This window comes from Eutrema salsugineum, unplaced genomic scaffold (genome assembly GCF_000478725.1).
Source record: "Eutrema salsugineum unplaced genomic scaffold, Eutsalg1_0 scaffold_2, whole genome shotgun sequence".
Lineage (NCBI taxonomy): Eukaryota > Viridiplantae > Streptophyta > Magnoliopsida > Brassicales > Brassicaceae > Eutrema > Eutrema salsugineum.
Genome location: NW_006256829.1, coordinates 429839 through 451270, shown reverse-complemented (window position 1 = coordinate 451270; position 21432 = coordinate 429839). Strand labels below are relative to the sequence as shown.

Genomic DNA, 21432 nt, shown 5'->3' with positions numbered 1-21432 from the left:
GGATATACCGATCTGTTTCTCGCATCCATTCATTTTCTGCCACTTGGCACTTGTAACCTCTACAAAATATTATCAGCTTTTCTCAACATAAATAATGTGATTTTTCCAATAATAAATTTATATTAATTTCAGTTGTTTTAGTCCATGAGAATAACGTCAAAATTGTTCATCTCATCTTGAAATTATATTGTTCCTTTACAGTCAGACAAAAAAAAATGACAAAAAAAAATAACAAAAAAAAATCATTTCATTTCATATTGTCAAACAGTTTGGTCAGTAATTTGTGTAAGAGAAAAAAAATAATAGGTTATTACTTGTAATTCGAAAAAGCTAAAATGTAATTCGCTTTGCATTCATAAAAGCAAAAATTAATTTGACATAACAAATGTCACTCTTTTTGCAGGACGAAAGTTGTCTTCATAGTTATCTCTATCTCTCTTCTTATTGAATCCTTCGGATCGTAAAATCTGGAAAATGGCAGAAAGATCTCCAACGCAGTTATCACCGTTGATGTTCATCACTTCCCCTCTTTGCGACACACTACTCGCAAGACTATTCACTTCACAAGCTTTTCTTCTCCAACCCTTTTCAACGTTGTTTCGAGATTTCATAACATCAACACATTTCACAATATCCTCCTGCGATAATCCGAATTGATAATAATCAAAACATTTTCAATTTGTGAAAACTATATTACAAAAAAAAAATCATAACACTTTATTTACCTTGTGTCCTTGTCCAAAAAGATTCATGATTTTTCCAACAAGGTTCTCTTCTATAGCTACATCCCACACAGCCGCAACCGCCACGACACTTGGTGCATATTCAAGCATCTTCAAATCTGCATCAAAATTTCAAGATTCAAAATTCGATCAACCTGTTATATTAATTATACTTTCTTCTGCAACAAGAAACATTTTCATAACAGAAATCCATATATGAGATCTTCTCACCGCATAAATCATCTAGCAGATGATCAGTGATTAGATTCATCATCGCTTCTCCTCCTACCAACCCGACTTTTGTCACGACAAGTTGCGAAAAAGAGTAACTCGTGACCGAGTTAACACGCCAGTCCAGAGCATTCAACAGTATGAGTTCCATCTCAAGGACGGTCTTGTGGTGAAACAAATGGTTTAACCCTTCCATCTGAAGTTCTTGAAGTGAAGGGGACGTAACTTCGTTGAATTTTGATGCAATCGATAGTGAAGTTACTGCGACTAATTCCACCATCCAATTAGTCCATTCCTGCATGTATTTGTAATGATCATTCACTTTACACCATCATATAGTAAAATTCTTAACATATGTAAAAATTCCATATACTTACGTTGCAGCTGGTCACATAGACGAACCGGTCAAAACAATTTGCGGCGGAAAAAACAGTTTCATATGAAAGATTAAGCCGATTCCGAGTCTGAGAGAAAAAAACAAAAATTAGATTCCCATTTCTAGATATATAAAAGGTAACTTTTGAAAAGAAAAAAAAACTCCAACTAACGTAAAGTCAGATTACTCTTTAGAATGGATAGATATGCAATAAATATTTTCCACAAACATGCATATCATAAATACTACGTATTTGTAAAAATTGACTTAGTGACCAAGAAACTCAAAGCGATTTAACCTTTTGAAACACAAGATAGCGTTCTCAGTGATAGTTTTAAATAGTTTCGAATGTGCAAAATAAACAACTAAAACCAAATTTGAATACACGAAAAGAATTGCATTTTGGCATTTTGGCACACTAGCTAATATGAATAAATTAATTTTTGATTAAAAACAAAATTCAGAGGATGCGAACTATTTCTTCCGAAAAAAAACCAAAGGAAGAACCGAAATTTGTATAGGAATTAAGATACCTGGATTAGCCATTGAACCGATCGAAACCTAGCATCGGTTAACTTCTTAGAAACAAGAAACTGAATAAATTTGTCTCCGTGATTACTGAAACATGATTCTTTCTCTAAATCCATAGAAATGGATTCCTCCACCGTCGCTGCGTCCATCGCAGGAGACATCTCCACGTCATCGTCGTGAATATTTAAGCGGAAGTTTGGTATGGGCTCCGGAGTTAGTGGACACGAGAGCCATGACTCGTCGCAGAGTAGATTATCCATTGGAACCGGTTTTAGTCAAACCGGTTTAAAGATATACAGTTTCACTCTGGGAACAGTGTTTTGCGATCAGAGAGAGAAAGTGACGTAAATATATATGGAGGGAGAAAAAGAGAGAGTCGTGGAGAAGAAAATGGGAAGTTATGAAGACGGTTGAAAGTTACAAATAAAGACACGTCGGTTCAATCAGAAGAAGATGCGTCGGTTTATTAGTGTCTAAGTAAGAGATTGCATAACACGAGCCACGCCTTTTGTTCAAACCGGGTTGAACCGGATGCTGATAATGAATTAAGTAATTACCCACCCTCGTTTTTAGCTAAGAAAAATAAACAATTAATAAAAAAAAAACAACAATGCGTGAGAATTTCTGGATTATTTTTTTATTTTATAGAAAATTCTTGGGTTATTCAATGTATTTAGAAAAAGTCATTGTATGGTATCAGAAATCAGTACGTAAAAAAGTAAAAATGGAAGCAGCAAATACATGTTGAATAACTAACATCATTATATATTAGAAAATTGCGAAGGTTCCATACTACTTTGAGAAATATTATCACAAGTCAGCAAATAAATTAGTACCCATAAAAAGAGTTAAGTCAAAAGGGAAACTAAACAATGTTGAAGACTGACGACCAGGGGTGGAGAATAAGTTTTTGACCATAATTCTGCTCAATTATGAAATTCAATGGAGCTTTAAGAATCACGTATAATATATTATAATCTATAGAAAACCATGGTTTTACTTTTATAGATAACTTGGGAGTTGGAGACTAGAGATTTTTTTTTTCAATAATCTACCATTTTTTCTTTATGTTTAATATCTATAATTTTTTTTTTGTTTTAAACTTTACATGTTTCCCAATTCCTACTAGAGAAGTGTTTGTATATATATTTTTATATTATTTTATCTCAGAGTTGGAAGAATAAAATATCATTTTACAAAAAAAAGTTATTGACTGGAGATAGTTGCGAGGATATAATACGAAGACGTCTTCCCACATGAAACGCGGTAAATGCTTTCTACCCAATTGGTTAACTGATTATCTTCATAGAGATTTCATGTTACAAAAACGTGTAAAAAAATAAATGTTTAATTTCAGAGAATATATATATTGGCACAGTGTTTTTAATTTTAACCAACCTCGTGAGTAATTACTTCTCTCCCATGACAGCAAATACACTATATTTTAAATTTGTTTCTTTTTTTTTTTGCAACAATTTCCTTTTTTTTTGTTACCAACCAAGATATTATATATTTTCGATATTCTTGTGATTTCAAAATCACCTCATCTCAAATCAATATCATTAAAAAAAATAATAATAAGGAAATGATGTCTAAGTTTTCTAGTAACAATACAAATTAAATTAAGTTAAATTTCATATAGTGATTAGGAATAATAAGAATATATATTGTGGGAAAGGATTAGGGAAATAAATGGACATTAGTATAAGGGTTGGAAAAAAGTCATATCCATCAATTAAGAAAGCATCACGAAGAATCCTCTCGAAATCATACAAAAACAATCGAAAGAGACTCATCAGGTTTTTAGAATAGAAGAAGATGATGAAGAAGAAGGAAGACGAGGGTATAATCTCGATTCATGTGGATCTCGTGATAGAGATACTCTCAAGGATGCCCGTAAAAAATCTCTTGAAGTTGAAGTGCTTATCGAAAGAGTTTCCAAGGATCATCCAAAGTCGAAACTTTGTGGACTCATGCTTGTCTTTGAATCGGCCACGTCTCTTGTTTCCAAGGATCATCCAAAGTGTTGACTTGATGGAGTTTTTGATTTTCGGATACGACCCAATATTTGATCAGTTCAAAAGTGTTGTGCATATCTGGATCCCCAGGTCAGTATCAGTTTTGGGTTTTCACAATGGGACAAGGCGGTGGTAACTTGTGGAGAAAGGTACAAGCCATGCCTGATCATCTTCAAGCCTCCAGGTGTGCAGAAAAGTTTGGCCAAAGTGGTATATGCATTAATGGAACTATATACTTGATAGCTGTCTGCCATACCGGCCCAGGTTCTAGTCAGTCGTCTGATACAGCTACTACGCATGTAGTGAGTTTTGACCTCAACTCTGAAAAATTCAGTCTTGTTGAGCCCAATCCTCATCTTTCGTGGTTTTCAAAGCTGATTGACTTTCAAGGGACGCTAGGTTTTATTTCTCGTCTCAAAGACTGCATTATCGAGTTGTCTTTCTTGCAAGGCAAGGAATGGTCGTCAAAATATTTTCACTTACCTTGGGCTCGAGGTCAACTATACTCGGACAGTTATTGCATAATCTCTCGCTCCATCTTGGGCATTTGTGACGGCGAAATCGTTTTCGCACCACCAGCTAGAGTTGGATTTACTTGGCATCTTAGCTTAGAGAAAAACACTACAAGGAAAGTCCATTTTGAACTCCCCTCTGACCGTGGATCAGAAGGTTCTTTATTTCTTTTCGCAAACCACACTGATACTACTGTTTCATTGTAATTTCACTTGAGACTATGTTTTTAACCAACTGCTTTAATATTTTACTTATAATTTTCAGTCAAGCCTCTGTTCCTGTTATTTTTTTTTTTTTTTAGCTGATGGAATCGACTTTAGAAAAAGATGTATTTTTATTCGGATTCTTATCAACCCAACGTATGAGATTGTTAGGCAGAATTAGAAACCGTGTGGAATTATTTAGATTCGGATGACTAAGACATCAGGGTAAAGCATTGGTTTTATTATATGTTGAACTGGTTTTTAGTATAACGATGTCTACTGTTTGTTTATTTATTTATAAATCTGGTAGTCTCTTGTTAATTTTTTCCCAAAAACCGTGGCGTTACATGAATTAATTTATATTATATATATAAAATTAGTCTTGACGTTAACCGGAAAAAAAAAAAACACTGCTGATCATTGCAACATTGATTGTAAAAGGTATATTATGATGAAATATGAGTTGTTTTAATGCAGCGGTTATCTAGGAATATCATTAATAAAAAAAAAGGGGATGTAAAAATAAGATAAAATGCATAAGCTAATGTTTGTTAAAACTGAAGGTGTTATATGATGAGCATATATAAAACAAAAATAGCCGTTACATTACAGCTCTAAAAACTTCGACATTTTTATGATCACCGCCTAAAACCCTTTTTAAAAACTTTGATCGCAAGCAAAATCTAGCCGTTGCCCTTCTATACGCTCCTTTATCAACCTAATAACCCTTAAGCCTTTCTCAAACCTTGAACTTTCTGAAACCTTTGTCAAATTAAAATTTCAGAAGATGAATAATCATCCTACTCTCATACTCGATGTCTCTTTTCCTGACTTGGTTAATGAAGGGTTCACGACTCCAGTGTTTATCTGGGATTTTGATCTCAAATTTTTGGCACATCAACTTTTCAGGGTAGTTAGATATGAATTTGGTCTTACATCACTCGTCAAAGTGAAAATATACAAATCCCTTGTAAACCCTATATTCACCGGGGCGGTGCTTTGTTTCAAAGACAACTGGTACAATATTTCTTCTACCTTTCTTCGTTTTCTTACAAGTAAGTCTTGATTGTATCTATCTGATTGATTATATATATATATATATATATATTTAATAGTTGCTCTCTTGTGCACGCTTGATCCTGAAGTTGCTGGATTTCAAATATCAAATATCTAATATCTCTTTTCCAACTAAAGCACTAAGCGTCACTACACTCTACCTCTCAGGTGTTAACCCACAGGTCTCACCACAAACACTTTGGGATCTGTTTCAAAATTCTAGTCGAAAAAAGTCTGTCATCTCCGCCCAAATTTATCCTTCTGCAAAAGCCATTGTAACTTCCGCTAATCTCTAATCATATTCATGGTGAAAGTGTTCACATCTGATGTAAACCCTAATTTCATAGGATTGAACAGAACTCTCTTTTAGAGAATCCGATGATGGTATGTGAATTTTATTCTTTTTTTTCTTGATTGATTTGATGGATCAATTTCTTATTTATAGTTATATGTTTTTTTGTTTTGTTACCCTAAGTTTTTTGGTGCACTGAAAATTTAACAGCATTCCCCACGATCGGCTGACTCTTTTCCACCAAAATCGGTAAGCAACTCTCTCAGTTTCTTCTTCTTTACTTTAATCCGCAAGCAAGCTGTCTTTCAATTCACTCCTTCAACATTTTCTAAAATATCTAGCTGTTATCTTCTTGTGCACTGGTTGTGCAATTATGATTAAACTGTTTTTTTTACTGTAACTGCTCTCTTGTGCACTCATCGTCATGTTATTGAATTTCAACGATCTGAACACGGTAAAGTTTTCTACTCTCTACGATTCAGGTTTTAGCTCACAGGACACTTGGATAAATGTTTTAAATGCTTATGTTCTTTTGCCCACAAAAACAGCCCAATATAATTGGCTTAATTGTTTTTTTTTAATGGTGATGTGTTCGTTGTAATTCTACTCACCTAACCCGATTAACAATACTGAAAAGTAAGAAAGTATAGTCATCACTTTTTGAGTGAAAGAAGCAATCATATCTGGTTTGAAGGAAAACGTATATAAGAAAACCATTTAATTAAATAATAAAGAATAAAATGACAATGGGATTAATCTTTCCCGATATATGATGCAAACTATGACTTCATTCAAGATTGTGAGGCTAGTGGGGTGGGTAATTTGATACGAGAAATTAATTAATCCAAATCGATTGCTGACAATAGAAATTGAGTTTTTAATAGTTTAGCTAGCTTGCATGTTTTTTGATCAAAAACAAAGTTCAATTCGTAATTGTAGATTTGTTCTTAAAATTTAAAAATAAAATATGGTTTTTCAGAAAAAAAAAAGATTTAAGTAAGAATAACAGATGTTTTTCTTATCTTCTCTTTCGAAACTCAGAGTAACAAATGTAACGTAGCAAAACACGGTTTATGTACTTCTTCGATGTGATTTTGACATCATATACTTGTTTTATTAAGGAACTAATACATGTATCTAATTTCTTTTGTTAATATATTGTTGGCCGTGTGTTTATCATTAAGTTTATTAACAAACTATGATGAAGCTTTCATTTATCTAAAGGTGGTAATTTTAAGATTGATTGGGAAGCTCAAGGTTTCTTGATGTAAGTTGAGACTTTCCTTTCACATATTATTTTTCGTCTCACAAAATTTATACTTGTTCCTTTTTTAATTCTCTTCAATGCATATCCTTAAAAACATTATTTACCGTGACGCCTAAGCATACGTGGCATCATACACGTCACGTCACGTCACTATCTCTTCCCTCCTCCCTCCTATATTATACACCAAAGGCCCTCGCATTTGATCACACACAACCCATTAAAAAAAAGTCCCTTCAAAACTATAAGAAAAGCTGTGAAGGGTTTAGAAGGAAACAAAATGGAAGGTTTGATTCCCTTTTTGTACAAAGCCTTTGTTGTATATAAAAGAGAAGGAAGCTTTTCGTCGGTTTTGCTCAGCGATCATCACTCTTCTTCTACCTCCGGTTACTACATGAGACTTCCCGGGGATTCCTCCGGTAGATTTCGAAGGTCGGATCTTCGGCGATTTGGTTCAGACCGTCTTGGATTGCTCGAAACGACGACGTCCTCATCATCTCGTACGTGTTCCCACTAGGAACATCGCCAAACGTACGTAGGGACAGACAATGTGCTGTGGTAATTGTATATTAACTATTTTATATTTATATAATACGTTGTTATGGTTCACTTCGTAAATTGTTATAGTTGTGAGCAAAACAAAGCTCTGGTTCACTTCGTGAATTGTTATAGTTGTGAAACAAAGCTCTGTTAAATCGTCAAGATTTTGGTAAAACTGTAAATATAAGTGTTGTAAGGATGTCCATAATCTTGATGATGAAACTTAACAAAGCTGTAATTTTACTGGACTTTTGGTGGATCATGTATGTATAATTTGTTTAATGGGTTGTTGATTGTGGAATTATAAAGTCAAGTGTGTTATCATATGGTTCTTTCTTTTATTTAGTGAATTATCATATGTATTTAAATATATCATCACTCATAAATACACAATCGCACGGAACACATACAAATCATCTATAGATATCTATTGCGTGGAGGAAACATTTAAACTTTTCTTGAATTGGAAGCAATTTGGAGAATCTAAGTGTGAGATTCTTTGATGTATGTGGAATGTCGATCTACGATGAGACGAATGAGATTATCTTCGACAATAGATTCAGGCTTATCGGGATCGCATCGCACCACAACATTACCGTTGCTTGAAACAACCACAACTTCCTCCTTACGTGTTGAGAGCTCATTGGCTACAACCGCGTGCACTTTGTATTTTCGTAGAGCCTTTGTAGCCTTCTCTATCAGAATCTTTGAGTCTGTCTCAAGCTGGATCAAAAAAAATCCATATGAGTTTACTGAGTTTTCGATAATTGGTACCAGAGAGACCGTAAAGAGTGAAAGAGAGATTTGACCTTGAATGAGATGCAGAAAGCCTTTGGAGCCCAATTCGTTCTCAGGATTGAAAGCATTTTAGGGACTTGAGCTAGTCTTATGTCCAAAGGACCAGATCCTGATTCTATTTTGTGCTCTGTCTGGTTTAACCAAATATATGGGGAAAAAAAAAACAATTTATTCAGACAAAATATAAGAATCGTGTAGCTATGATCGGTCATAGGGACATGAGACTCTTACCATGCTATTCCATGGGACATAAAAGTCGGATACAGCAGCAGCAAGATAAAACATTGAACATGGACCGACATCTTTCAATGCCATTGCAATCAACCGCAACATCTGTAACCAGAAACATTCACAAAGAGAAAGTGATTTCAGTTGAAGAATTCTCACAAAAGTCTATTTTATGGTGGGTTCGATTATACAGTGGTGATCAAGAAAAAAACAATAAACATCACTGAAAATAGGATGTGTAAGAGGATTCAAGAACCTGGAGATACTCATATATGGTTGAGAATGGGAGTTTCAGTAAGCGAGCTTCTGCTACTGCCTGCAATGTTGGTTAACAGAAAGTGATCATCTTTCTGTAAAACAAACGCAGGAAGAAAGAAACAAGTGGTCTAAATACATACAGCTTGCTGGTCCATGACAGCCATTTTCACAGCTTCTAAATGTGATGCATGAACTGCAAAGTTAACAAACAATATGGCTGTTACCGTACCCAGACTGAAACACGCACTTATTATCCATCAACCGCACATTACACCTAAATATGTATATAGATTGCGAAAAAGGGTCCTAATAAAAAAAAACCTTGAATATTTGTCTTATCTGGAAACTCAAAACATTCAAGGAATGGATCATCGGGAAGAGACCGGCAATATGGCTGGCAAGTTCCCCTAAACATCACATAGAACCGATTATAAACAATCACCAAAGCAAAAAGGTTCAATTTTTACACAATTCAGAAACACAGAACGAGATTAATGTACCTCCTATAGAGAAATATCACAGCATATCCAGCTTTCACGAAGTTCCTTTGCAATCAAACCAAACAATTTTAGACCAAAGAATGATTATTTAAGAGTCATTGAAAAGACAAAACCTAAACTTACTCAGTAGATGCAGCGCCTCTATTTCCTGAGCTGAAATTATCGATATATCTTACGCATCGTTGCTCCAATGGAACCGTTGTTCCGCCTGAAGTCACACATACGATCCTCCTCCCTCCTCCTGAAAATTTTGAAAAATCCTCCAAAATCAATTTTCACACATCGAGAAAACAACATATACAATCGAAATGTCACGTTTATAGATAATGATTCTGATCTCGCCTTGCGAAGATGAATCGATGAACCCATTAAGCTTCTCGACAATCTCTTCCATGTTCTTCAGAGGTGGAGACGATTCGAAAAACGAACTAATTTCATCTTCCACCAACCCAGGGATCGAACTCATTTCGATTCTCTACGCAAACAGTGTAACTAAAATCAGATTTTGTTTTTTTTCTTCCTCGTGGATTTATATAGCTTGAATTAAACCTTCAACAGAATTGCTTTTAGAAACGAAACCAGATGAGGGAGATCGAAGGTGGAGTGAGAGAGCAAGGTAGACTTTTGAGCTACAACATATTGGGTTTTTGGTTATAAGGCTCAGTTAGCTACACATTGGGCCTTAGAAACGGCGAATAGAATTACACGCGAATATTTTCAAATAGGGACATCTTTTTTTAAGAAGTTCATATATCTGCGCTTTCAGTTTTATTTTTACAAGAAAGTCCCCAGGGGGTTTGGATTTGATTATTTGCTTTGCCTGGTTGCGTCCAAGTCTTTTTGTGGCAATGAAAGAAATTCAAAAAATCTAACCAAACAAATATCTGATCCAATCGTATAAACATGTTATGGAGTTTGACCTGAACTAATGGGTTCATATTACATTTGTAAATTTTGGTGGAGACGATCGAAAAGTCTCTCTCGTCTAAAAATGAACTTATGTTATTCATTAAACAAGCTAGAGCATGCTTTTCAGAAACAAATTATGTTTTTTTTTTTCAAAATTAGTTTATTGGTTAGGAATGTCAAAATTTCTTCGTAACTTCTTTTTCTAAACGATGAGTAACAAGTATTCGGTTGGCTTCTTCCATTTTGGCAGCTTACGATGTATTCCGATCGATAATTAATATGTTTCGTTCATTATGTTAATTTTTTTTGGGACAGTATTCATTAAGTTAAGTTAATTGTATAGGTTTTGAGGATATGTAGTCATTAAAGGAAATTAATAAACTAATGATATATTGATTTAGCTTTAGATTGCTTGCGAAGTTCAACCTCAAGGTTTGCTTCATGGAAGTCGAGACTTTCCTTTCACATCTTTTCTTTCGTTCTCATAATTCTTTTTTGGTTTCTCCTCAATGCAAAGTGCAAACATATCCTCTAAGCCACTAACAAACATTATTTACCGTCACGATTAACAAGACGTGGCATAATAACCATCACGCCACGTCATTATATCATTTTCTCTCTTGTACTATAAATTATAACATTCCCCTCACATTGGTCACAAAACCATAAAAACTAAAATCTCTTTGCAGGTTCCAAGAAAAAAAAGGTTTAAAAGAATTTGATTTTGTAAGAAAAATAAATGGAAGGCTTGATTCCATTTTTATACAAAGCCATTGTTATGTATAGAAGAGAAAGAAACTTATCGTTGGTTTTGTTCAGCGATCATCACTCTCCTTCTACCGCCGGTTATTACATGCGACTTCCCGACGATTCCTTAGATGAGTTTCGACCGTCGGATCTCAGGCGATTCAGATCGGACCGTCTTGGATTGTTCGAGACAACGTCGTCGTCTCGTACTTCTTCCCACTAGGGATACCCCAAGTTTCTGCCAAAAGGACAGTGATGAATATGATGATATATTATGCATATCTAATGGTCTGCATGTGATTGTGGTAATTGTATATTGTGGTAATTCCATCATAATCATGGTAAACTGCAAATCTAAGTGTTGTAAGGATGTCCACAATATTGATGAAACAATTTAACATATATGTAATCATGGTTTTTTTATATTAGTATCATAGGGGCCGGGTAATTATTTTTATTTTTATTTTTATTTTGGTTTTAACGTAAATTATATGGAGTTGTTTGATCCGAGTGGCTTCCAGTGATGTGGGAAATGGGAACGGTATCGCAAACTTGGATACATAACTCCGTATTGAAACCGGACACTCTAGATCATGTTAAGGGTTTAAACAACAAACACCAAAATAATGAAATATAAATACGTGAAAAACGTAAAATCTTTGCATGTGCAAAGCTTTGGATCTTGTATATTCTGTTTTATTTTCTCTAGGTTTAGTTATACATATAAGAAGTATATACATACACACACACAAAATATATCGAAGATCCACATAAGATATATGGACAAGACCTACTTAATTATAATAGATTGCGTAAATACAGTTTTTTAAAAATTGTATATTGTAATAATTTTCTTTAACAAAAAAGATATATATATATATATACATATACTTTGATTAATTTAAAATATCTAGTGGTTCAAAGAAGTAATTATAATGATAAATCATCCTAACAAAAATGGCTGAGAGGTGTGGTGGACAGTGTCGTGCTAATTAAGAAACATTCGCGCGCCAACGGCTCTGCCATTTAAATTTTGAGGAAAATCAAATCGAAGAGCCTATTTAATTAGTCTTTTTTTTTTTTTTGTAATCGCGTAGGATCCCAAAGAACGTAAGCACAGTATAAAACTTAGGAAACATGAAAAATGTCGGGATGATCGTGACAGACACTGAATCTGCACAATCTTCCTTAGAAAATACAAACATGATTTTGAGCAAACCCAAATCAATCCTAACATTTTCTCGTTTTACAACAAATCGGGAATTGCTTCTTCTACTTATCACTATGAAATACGTAACAATTGTATAACCACAATAATAACATTAATAATAAATGACATTTCATTAGTACATAAGCCTAAACCTTTCTTCACATCTTTCGTATCATTAATTCTCCACACACTAATCAACTTACTTACCAAGATGGAGAAGAAGCGATCATACGACGCCGTATTGATGGTACCAACTCTCTTGATCGTATGGATATCATGCGTAGGCAATTCTTGTGCCCGCCATGCTAAGACAAACCATCCCATGGCCGGACCACCACGGTGTCCGAATTGTGGACCTGCGGTTGTGCCTTACCCGCTAAGCACGGGTCCAAGTTGTGGCGATCAAGCCTACAAGATATACTGTGTCGCGGGTAAGCTTTATCTTGGCGCTCTTCACGGGTCATCGTATGTCATCAAGTCCATTAACCCGGTGACCCAGCGGATCGTTCTACGTCCTCCCGGTTTAGCTAGCTCCGAGTCTTGTCTCTCGGCTGATGTCTCTAAAGCGGGCCTTGAGCTCAACCCCAATCTCCCTTTCAGCATCACTAGCAGTAACACTATCTTGCTGCTTAGTTGCCCTGAAGCTATGCTACAGGTAAAGCAGTTTACTTTTTTTTGGTTCTTTTCTGATTCAAATAGCTTTTTTAGCTGGTCTTAACCGGTTTTTGGATTGTTTCATTAGGTGTAGCATTCACATAATTCAGTTCGGTTTGATTTGGTATTCTGAGATAATTCGTTAAATCAGTAAGGTTCAAATGTCCAAGGGCTCTTGAATGAAACTAGATAGATAATTTGGTAAAAAATGTGCTGAAACCCGGTTTTCAGGCCTGACCAAGAGATTTTGGGGTCTGCAGGCGCCAATAGATTGTACCGGGACTAGCTTATGCCACAGCTACGTCAAGAACAACGCATCAGCTTGTTCCAAGGCTCCCTTTTGTTGCACCTTTAGAACCGACGGGTCTCAAACCGCTTACACGATCAGGATCAACGGTGGAGGATGTCTCGCGTACCAGAGCTTTGTCGGGTTGAATCCGAACAAAGAGATACCCCCTCCCGGGAAGTGGCCTGAACCGGGGCTCGAGTTGCAATGGGCATTGCCTAAGGAACCAGTCTGCAAGACGGATGTAGACTGTAACCTCTTGTTGAGTAAATCAAAGTGCTTGCCTGACCCAACGAGTCTCGGTCTGAAACGATGCTTCTGCAAAAAGGGTCTGGAATGGGATCCGGTTAACGCCATATGTAAGCACACCGCATTACCAATGAACCACTAAATCAAATTTCTTGAATCATATATAAATGTGTTTTGATTGGTTCTTAACATAACTGTTTTAGGTGGTAAATGTCGCCATGGGAAACACTGCAAGAAAAAGAAGAAGACCTTTGTTTTCGCAGGTATTAAGGATGATGAACATATAAACTCACTTTTTCACAAATGAACTAAACCCAAAAAAACAAAAATCAAATTCTTTCTCTTGAAGGTGCGGCGGCTGCGGTTGTGGGAGTTACATTGGCGATTGCGGTAGCGGTTCTTGCAAACAAACATAGCCACAAAAAGGTTAAAAAAGAGATCCATAAGAACATCGTTAAGGAGCGAGAAGAGATGCTTAGCGCAAAATCCACGGGAAAATCATCAAGAATCTTCACCGGCAGAGAAATCACAAAAGCAACCAGCAATTTCTCAAAAGACAATCTCATAGGCACCGGAGGCTTTGGCGAAGTGTTCAAAGCTGTTCTTGATGATGGAACCATAACTGCGATCAAACGAGCAACGCTTAACAACACCAAAGGCACCGATCAAATCCTAAACGAAGTTCGGATACTCTGCCAAGTCAATCACAGAAGCTTAGTTAGGCTTCTTGGTTGCTGCGTCGATCTCGAGCTGCCTCTCTTGATCTACGAATTCATTCCCAACGGAACGCTATTCGAACATCTCCATGGCGATCCAGATCGCCAATGGAAACCGCTGACTTGGCGACGAAGACTGCAGATCGCATACCAAACAGCTGAAGGCTTAGCGTATCTTCACTCCGCAGCAATGCCGCCCATTTACCACCGCGATGTAAAATCCAGCAATATTTTGCTCGACGACAAGTTAAACGCCAAAGTTTCAGACTTTGGGTTATCCAGGCTCGTGGATTTGACGGAAACTGCTAATAACGAGAGCCATATCTTCACGGGTGCGCAAGGTACATTGGGTTATCTCGATCCAGAATACTACAGGAATTTCCAGCTCACCGATAAGAGCGACGTGTATAGCTTCGGAGTTGTGCTTCTGGAGATAGTTACATCGCAAAAGGCCCTAGATTTCAGTAGGGAAGAGGAAGATGTGAACCTAGTGATGTATATAAACAAGATGATGGATGAAGAGAGACTGATTGAATGCATCGATCCGCTGCTGAAGAAGACGGCTAGTAAGCTTGACCTGGAGACGATGCAGCAGCTCGGGAATTTAGCATCGGCATGCCTTAACGAGCGGAGACAGAACCGGCCTTCCATGAAAGAGGTTGCTGATGAGATCGAATACATTATCAATATTTTAGCGCAAGAGGTTACTGAGACACAGTTGTCTTAGGATTCACCTTGTACCCTTGCCCTTTTTTGCGGTTATGAATTAGAGAAACGATTTGCAGAAATGGATTTTTGTAAAATCAAGGAGATGGGTTTGCTGAAATGTCATGTCAAGATCCAAAACATCGCATGAGAAGATATAGCAGCCAAAACCCAGTTGAAGAAAGCTAAACCGACCGAAATCTGAAACCTATCACAAGAGAGAGAGGTCTGCCTGCAAAATTCAGTGTCTTTTGTGAATAAAACCGTAACTCCTGCAGATGAACACGCGGCTGCAAGAGAGAGAAGTGCAGTGACCTGCAGAGTTCAAACAGAAATCTATCAAAAACTCAGCCTTTATAACAGAAACATCCAAAATGCGTAATAAGAAACCATTTCGAATGAAACTGTGTTTGCTATAATGAAATGGAAAATAAAATCAGTACCCAATCACCAACAGTGAATAGGCTCAATAAGATGGGGGTTTGTAGATCACTTTTCCGCCTTATCGCATATACATCGAGACACGCAAGTCCAAAGCTCCAAATCAATTGAAGACCCATAGATGCAACTAAGAAGCTGAAATCATAAGCAAAATGTATTATAATTATGCAGCAACCAAAGTATAGAACAATCCCATTTCACTATAACAGAGAAACAAAATAAACTTTGTTAAAGATTCAGGCAAATTTCAACTGATACAATCAGACACAATTACTAGTTATGTTGATTCTGTCTTCAAATAGGCACGACACGACCTATGAGATCGATTCCAATAAAAACAGACATACCAATCGTAATCAACAAGAAATTAGCAACTCCATCTCACTATCGAAAGTTACCAGAAAGCAGTGTAACTAGAGAAGCCCGGAGCAGAAACCATAACACCGATCGAAGCAGCAGCGGTTGCACATTGCCCTATTCTCAATATCAATCCACTCATCGTTCCAGGACTCCCGATCATCTTCTTCATCGACCACGAGCAAATCAGAAACTAGAAGAATATAATAAAAAATCTAGACTTTCAATCTCTGCTCCTCACCAAAATCCCTGCTAAGAAAAAATCGCTACTTGCCACAAAATCGATATAAGAAACCCTAAACTCAACATCTTATCTGAGAAATTCACATACCCAAAACCTCAGATTCCGAAATCTCTCACTATACTTCAAGAAATTTTCACTTAAGATCATAAACCCTAAGGAAACCAAATTGTGGGTCAATCAATTATGAGCCTATCCACCAGAAAACCAACACTAAAAAAAAAGACAACTTTTTGAGCTTTGATTATTAAAAGATGTATCTACCATAATTGTTTCTGTTTTTGGAGGAACAATTATGTTCCCCTAAACTTCAAGCCAACGAAATTGAAGAAACAGTGACGGAAAGTGACGCAATTCTGACGCACGAGAGCTATTGTTTTCTCTTTTGCCTTTTGGCACGTGTCTGCACAGTGACATCCCTCCTCACTCTACGAATATCCCAATTTCTCTCTTTGAATATTTTATTTTTAAGAACATTTTCGCCAATATGGTGATTGTTCTTAACTCAATTCTAACAATATATTTTTATATTATCTTATTCCAGTGCCTGATTGTCGTCCATAAAAAAACCACCAATTTTTTGTTGTTTTAAATTTCATTAACGATAAAAAAAAAATAATAATAATTTGAAAACGTCAGGATTGATTCATACAATCTCAGCACAAATTTGTTAAAATCTCCCTCCCGGATTTGGTCAATAGGTTTTCCGTTCCAAACAAGAATCATACAGCCGCCAAAAGGTGGGCTTCTAGTGGCCCAGTAAAATATTGGGCCTCTTCGGATTTTATTATATGCTAGAGATTTCAATATGTATAAACTAGACACCTTAAACCTCAATCTCTCTCAGTAAAACCCTCATTTCGATCGTCTCGTGTAGCCCCATTCCTCCTCGATTCAGCTAAACCCTAGAATCCACCGAAAATGTCGCTAAGCACCGTGTTTCGTCGAGCCTCGTCGACAGTGGCCACTCTTGCCTTTCGTGCAGTTAGATCTCCGGTGAGCCTCCGCACTGGCGCCGTCTCCGCCGAGAGACTGATTCTTGGTAGCCAGCAGCTCAGCCGTGGATCGATTATCTCTTTCTCGAGATTTTCGTCGGAAAGTGTCGTCACTAAAAAAACCGCCGACGAGAATCTGGTTAGCGTTCTCGAATCTGAAATTGAATGCGCCGTGAACGAGGAGGCACCTGATGAAAACGTCGTAAGTTTTATGTTTCGATATATGTATATGCGCTAAATGATTTGATTTCGGTTAAAGTGCAGATGCATTCTATTAACTTACATGAAGTTTACATTTCTTAGGTTGCAGAGTTGTTTGATTTTAGAACAACTTTATCTGAATTTGAGTAACAATATCGAGTTTTTATGATACTCCCATTGTAGGTATCTGCTAGATTCTCTCTGTGATCTGTGTTAAATTATTTCATGATTTTTATTGTGTTCTGTGTTGAATCATTTCTTGATTTAAATCGAAGTCAAGATGTGTGACAATTGCATCTGAATTTGAGTAACAATGTCGATTTCTTTATGATTCGCACAGCAATCTGAATTTTGAATTCTCGTTTACTAAAAATTGTGGAAAAACAGTTGGAAGATAAGCCAGAAGGGTTTCCTTTTGAAATCATTGATACTCCAGGGGAGAGAACTGTGTTGCTACAAAGGAAATTTGAGGATGAAACCATCCAAGTGGAAGTTGACTCTAGCGCACCTTATGATGATGATGAAGAAGAAGCGGAACAAAACGATGATGAAGAAGAGCAAGAAAACTCGGTCAAGATCCGGATTCCAATGGTTGTGAGTGTGTCGAAAGGTGATGGTGTCTGTCTTGAGTTTGGAGTCAGCGCCTACGCTGATGAGATTGTGATTGATAGTTTATCGATCAAACATCCTGAAGGATCTGACAATGAGCTTGCTTACGAAGGACCTGACTTTGAGTAAGCTCTGTTCAATCATAGCGCGTTGTTGCAATATATGAGATTGGATATTGTTGTGTGATTGAATTTTGGGTTTTGTGCAGTGACTTGGATGAGAACTTGCAGAAGGCTTTCCACAGGTTCTTGGAGATCAGGGGGATCAAACCGAGCTTCACTGACTTTCTGGCAGATTACGTGGCCAACAAAGATAGCAGAGAGTATCTTCAATGGCTCAAGGATCTTAAGTCTTTTGTTGAGAAGTAAAACAGAACTTTGTTCAGTAGAATAAGAGTGAAACTTTTAGGTGAGGTTTTTACTTCAAAACTTTTGAGTTTATCGTAGATGAACTTGATATCACCATGATCCATGATGATTCAGAAATTTATTGGAAAGAGTTGTTGCTTGTTGACAATATTGCCACGTGTACGATTTTCCTTTCGAGTTTTCGGTTTAGAAAATGGAAATAATAATACGTTTTCCCCTATAAGCACTACTGGCAACATTTTTTTTCCAATTATTTTGCAAAAAAAAAAAAAAATTTGAGCAAAACACTCTTCGTTAGGCTTTGTATTTTTTTCATTTTAGTTATTATTTAGATTACATTTTAGCTATTGTTTAGATTCCATTCAACTCATCTAGAACTCGAATTCTAAGGAAAGAAAAATAAAAATACAACCTGTAAAGTTAACGACTCTAGGATTTGTACAGTAATGCATCATAATTCATAAAGATGTTCGGAAAAACAAGAACAGCAAAAAAGCTGGCTTTACAAGTCTTTCTAACAAAGAAAAAAGACGACTTTGCTACAAAAAGCAAAACCAGATCAAGAAACAGATAAACCGAGTCATGGAGGACCAATCCAGAGCCAAAAACCAGAGAACAGAGACTGGTTCTATCTTCAAGAAATGCTGTAAGGTTGATCTTCACCGCGTTAGGTTCCCGGGACAAAACCACAAGCTGAGGAATATGTTAAACATTTCAAATAAATAACCGTCCAATTAAGCACCAATGTGCAGTTTAGGTTTTTTTCAATATTAAATTCAAGAACAAAACGGATTCTGGAAGTTCACTATAGCATCATATAGTTCCATAAACTCTGGTGGTTGAGATGAAAAGGTTTAAGTTGAACAAGAACAAGGTTTTTTCAACTTACATTACTCTAAATCTCACTGTAGTTACGCCACACTGCTCGAAATTCCTCCCTGAATGTATTAAGACGTGCCTTCAAATTTGGTGTTCTTAAGCTTGCATGAAGAACTGTAGCTGTACCACAAATAACAAAAAGGTTATAAGGGATGTAAGAGAAACTAAGTTACGACAATTTGTGTAGATGGCATACCAAGAAGTCCAATGAGTAGTGCCAAAGAGACGGTGAACAAACCACAGGAAATATACCAAAGGGCAAAACTCACTGCGAAACAAAAATATTGAAAACATAATTCCAAATGGTTTCAGAATATATTCCAATAAAGTTTCTCATCAAATGAAAAATATATGCATCCACATACCAAGTGAGAATATCAAGACGAAGACCCAACGAGGTTGACCACATATATAGATTGCTCTCTTTGCTGATGGTCGTCCACGAATGACAGGTCTATAAAGCACACATAATATAGATTATAAACAAGTAACAAAGAGTAAGAAACGTAATAAGGGGAGGCAAACAATAAACATACGTCAATGGAGGTCTCATTTTAGCAGCTAACGGTGGAGAGAATCTTCTGATGGTTCGTGTCGCCTTCTCACTAAAGGAACCTGCAAAGCTGTAGATAATAATCGTCATTATGGATTCTGTTCCAATAAGGATCCTAACTTACATAGAAATATATCCAGAAGTTCAAAGGTGTGAGATCTAATCAGCTTGAAAACAATAGAAGGAAGAAAAACCAAAAACCTGTCATTTAGAAATGCCACACTTAGTGCTGTCAAAAGGGAAGAGAGAATCGCGAGAGGCCTTGTCAGAAATCCCAATCCTGCAAAGTAAAATTTCGACATTTTCAAGTAGGAGTATCAAATACAGATATGTGACTTGCCACTTTCTCACATCACTTACCAAGTATAAAGACGATCATGATGAAATAGTTTGTACGGTAGCTGCAAAAATACATCATCACAGGTCAATATTACGCTCAAATTACTATCTTATGATGCAATAAGGTAAAATAATATAGCAATCGGGACGAATAAGATCGGTAAATTCTCAACGGGATTGTTTAGAGATTAATCGCACCAACAGATACAGATCCGAATAAATATTGTGAAACATGACTCTCACCAGCCACCAAATTGAACAATTAAACAATCAATCTGCCAAATGATAGACCTAGCTAGCGAACAAGAGAGACAAGTAGAGAGACGAGAGAGAGAGAGTGATCGTACTAGTAGAGATTGCACTTGAGGCGGCTATCCCATTTCGCGAGAGATTTAGGAACGGTGAACCTAGAGAAGAACTCAGAGAGCGGACGCGGCGGAGACGACCAGTCAACCTCTCGGAGAGCATCGACGAGATCCTCAACCGTCACATTTCCCCAATCCATGACCTCGTGAAAATCTCCGATCACAAACTCAACTCTCCAAATCCCAGAATCCGATCAGTGTTAAACCCTAGCAAACAATAAGAATAATCTTCACAGAGTCGACCGATTATGATCAAATCAAAGCTTCCTCGAAGAGAGATCGCGAGAGAAATCTGGGAAGATGAAGAAAAACCGATTTCGTGCAGGGATTGTATTATAATCGAAATGAAAAGTCTTTATCGCTTTTTCAATGCATTGCATTGTGGGAAATGTTAAAGAGCACGCCACGCGTCTCTTTTGTCAAATGACATTTACGCCCTTTAGTCCTGGTTTTCCTTATGCGTAGACCACATTTTGTGTGAGCCGAGGCTTACCCGGTTCAATTACGTAAAATAATTTTTAGAAATTATATAAAAATTAAGTTATCCATATTCTCCACTAGAAATATTTAAATGTGGATAACCAGCACTGATTCGATTCTTTACGAACTAAAAACTGATCTGAATTTATAGTCTAGTTTGACGAAAACGGTTTTATAGTATATGTTTTCTATATCCATAAACCAAAAATAGATTCTAAACACGAACCAAAACCTCGGTTTTTCACTAGAACCGGCAGTCATAACTCGTTGATAACAGATAAATTGCGGTAATTACACTGACATGGATAGAGGTGATTTACGCATTCACGTTTATTATTGCTCATTCAAGTTTTTAAGTTACGAGTCGCCGTTTCAAAAAAACAAAATTTTATAAACATCTGAGTATTCAACTATTTAAAGTTTTGAATTAACATATATAAAATCTCAGAATCTATTGTTGTAAAATAGTTACATCGGATAAAATGGAAAAGGTTCAAACCTTCACGTTCAATATTTTGAAAGGACTAGATAGGATCAAATAATAATATTCTGGACTTTTACAAATATTAAAATCATATTCCACTTCTTGTGACTAGAC

The 21432-nt window shown here is 36.4% G+C and overlaps 7 protein-coding genes across 9 annotated transcripts; 3 read left to right on the top strand and 4 right to left on the bottom strand.

The window, feature by feature from the left end:
• Positions 1-368: 368 nt before the first annotated feature.
• LOC18019417 (putative cyclin-D7-1) lies at positions 369-2130 on the bottom strand. Of its 2 annotated transcripts, XM_006398612.2 has the most exons (5): positions 1863-2130; positions 1331-1417; positions 954-1248; positions 726-841; positions 369-638 (listed from the first exon to the last, which is right to left on the bottom strand). In XM_006398612.2, exons 1-5 carry the CDS (start codon positions 2118-2120, stop codon positions 369-371), a joined length of 1026 nt encoding a protein of 341 aa, XP_006398675.1. In that variant the 5' UTR covers positions 2121-2130. The 2 variants fall into 2 exon arrangements, with proteins under 2 accessions (XP_006398675.1, XP_024012552.1); XM_024156784.1 differs by lacking the exon at positions 1331-1417.
• Positions 2131-7420: 5290 nt separating this feature from the next.
• LOC18019416 lies at positions 7421-8041 on the top strand. The gene has a single exon (XM_006398611.2). The coding sequence runs from the start codon at positions 7487-7489 to the stop codon at positions 7721-7723; it is 237 nt and encodes a 78-aa protein (XP_006398674.1). The 5' UTR covers positions 7421-7486; the 3' UTR covers positions 7724-8041.
• Positions 8042-8214: 173 nt separating this feature from the next.
• On the bottom strand, positions 8215-10118 carry LOC18019415 (phosphopantothenate--cysteine ligase 2). The gene is made up of 9 exons (XM_006398610.2): positions 9873-10118; positions 9654-9771; positions 9531-9575; positions 9352-9437; positions 9171-9223; positions 9029-9088; positions 8776-8877; positions 8556-8675; positions 8215-8469 (listed from the first exon to the last, which is right to left on the bottom strand). Exons 1-9 carry the CDS (start codon positions 9994-9996, stop codon positions 8230-8232), a joined length of 948 nt encoding a protein of 315 aa, XP_006398673.1. The 5' UTR covers positions 9997-10118; the 3' UTR covers positions 8215-8229.
• Positions 10119-12607: 2489 nt separating this feature from the next.
• On the top strand, positions 12608-15062 carry LOC18019413 (wall-associated receptor kinase-like 20). The gene is made up of 4 exons (XM_006398608.2): positions 12608-13051; positions 13311-13695; positions 13789-13848; positions 13935-15062. Exons 1-4 carry the CDS (start codon positions 12608-12610, stop codon positions 15026-15028), a joined length of 1983 nt encoding a protein of 660 aa, XP_006398671.1. The 3' UTR covers positions 15029-15062.
• A 3-nt stretch (positions 15063-15065) lies between these two features.
• Positions 15066-16463, bottom strand: LOC18019412 (CASP-like protein 5B1). Of its 2 annotated transcripts, XM_024155394.1 has the most exons (4): positions 16310-16463; positions 15846-15967; positions 15450-15582; positions 15066-15321 (listed from the first exon to the last, which is right to left on the bottom strand). In XM_024155394.1, the coding sequence occupies exons 1-4, from the start codon at positions 16310-16312 to the stop codon at positions 15130-15132; spliced, it is 450 nt and encodes a 149-aa protein (XP_024011162.1). In that variant the 5' UTR covers positions 16313-16463; the 3' UTR covers positions 15066-15129. The 2 variants fall into 2 exon arrangements, with proteins under 2 accessions (XP_024011162.1, XP_024011161.1); XM_024155393.1 differs by having other exon boundaries at positions 15846-16463.
• A 401-nt stretch (positions 16464-16864) lies between these two features.
• Positions 16865-18358, top strand: LOC18019411 (uncharacterized protein At2g39795, mitochondrial). The gene is made up of 3 exons (XM_006398606.2): positions 16865-17242; positions 17629-17975; positions 18059-18358. Exons 1-3 carry the CDS (start codon positions 16967-16969, stop codon positions 18216-18218), a joined length of 783 nt encoding a protein of 260 aa, XP_006398669.1. The 5' UTR covers positions 16865-16966; the 3' UTR covers positions 18219-18358.
• Positions 18359-18543: 185 nt separating this feature from the next.
• On the bottom strand, positions 18544-20719 carry LOC18019410 (PRA1 family protein A1). The gene is made up of 8 exons (XM_006398605.2): positions 20337-20719; positions 20011-20051; positions 19852-19930; positions 19634-19720; positions 19463-19551; positions 19294-19365; positions 19108-19217; positions 18544-18911 (listed from the first exon to the last, which is right to left on the bottom strand). The coding sequence occupies exons 1-7, from the start codon at positions 20492-20494 to the stop codon at positions 19114-19116; spliced, it is 630 nt and encodes a 209-aa protein (XP_006398668.1). The 5' UTR covers positions 20495-20719; the 3' UTR covers positions 18544-18911; positions 19108-19113.
• Positions 20720-21432: the final 713 nt, after the last annotated feature.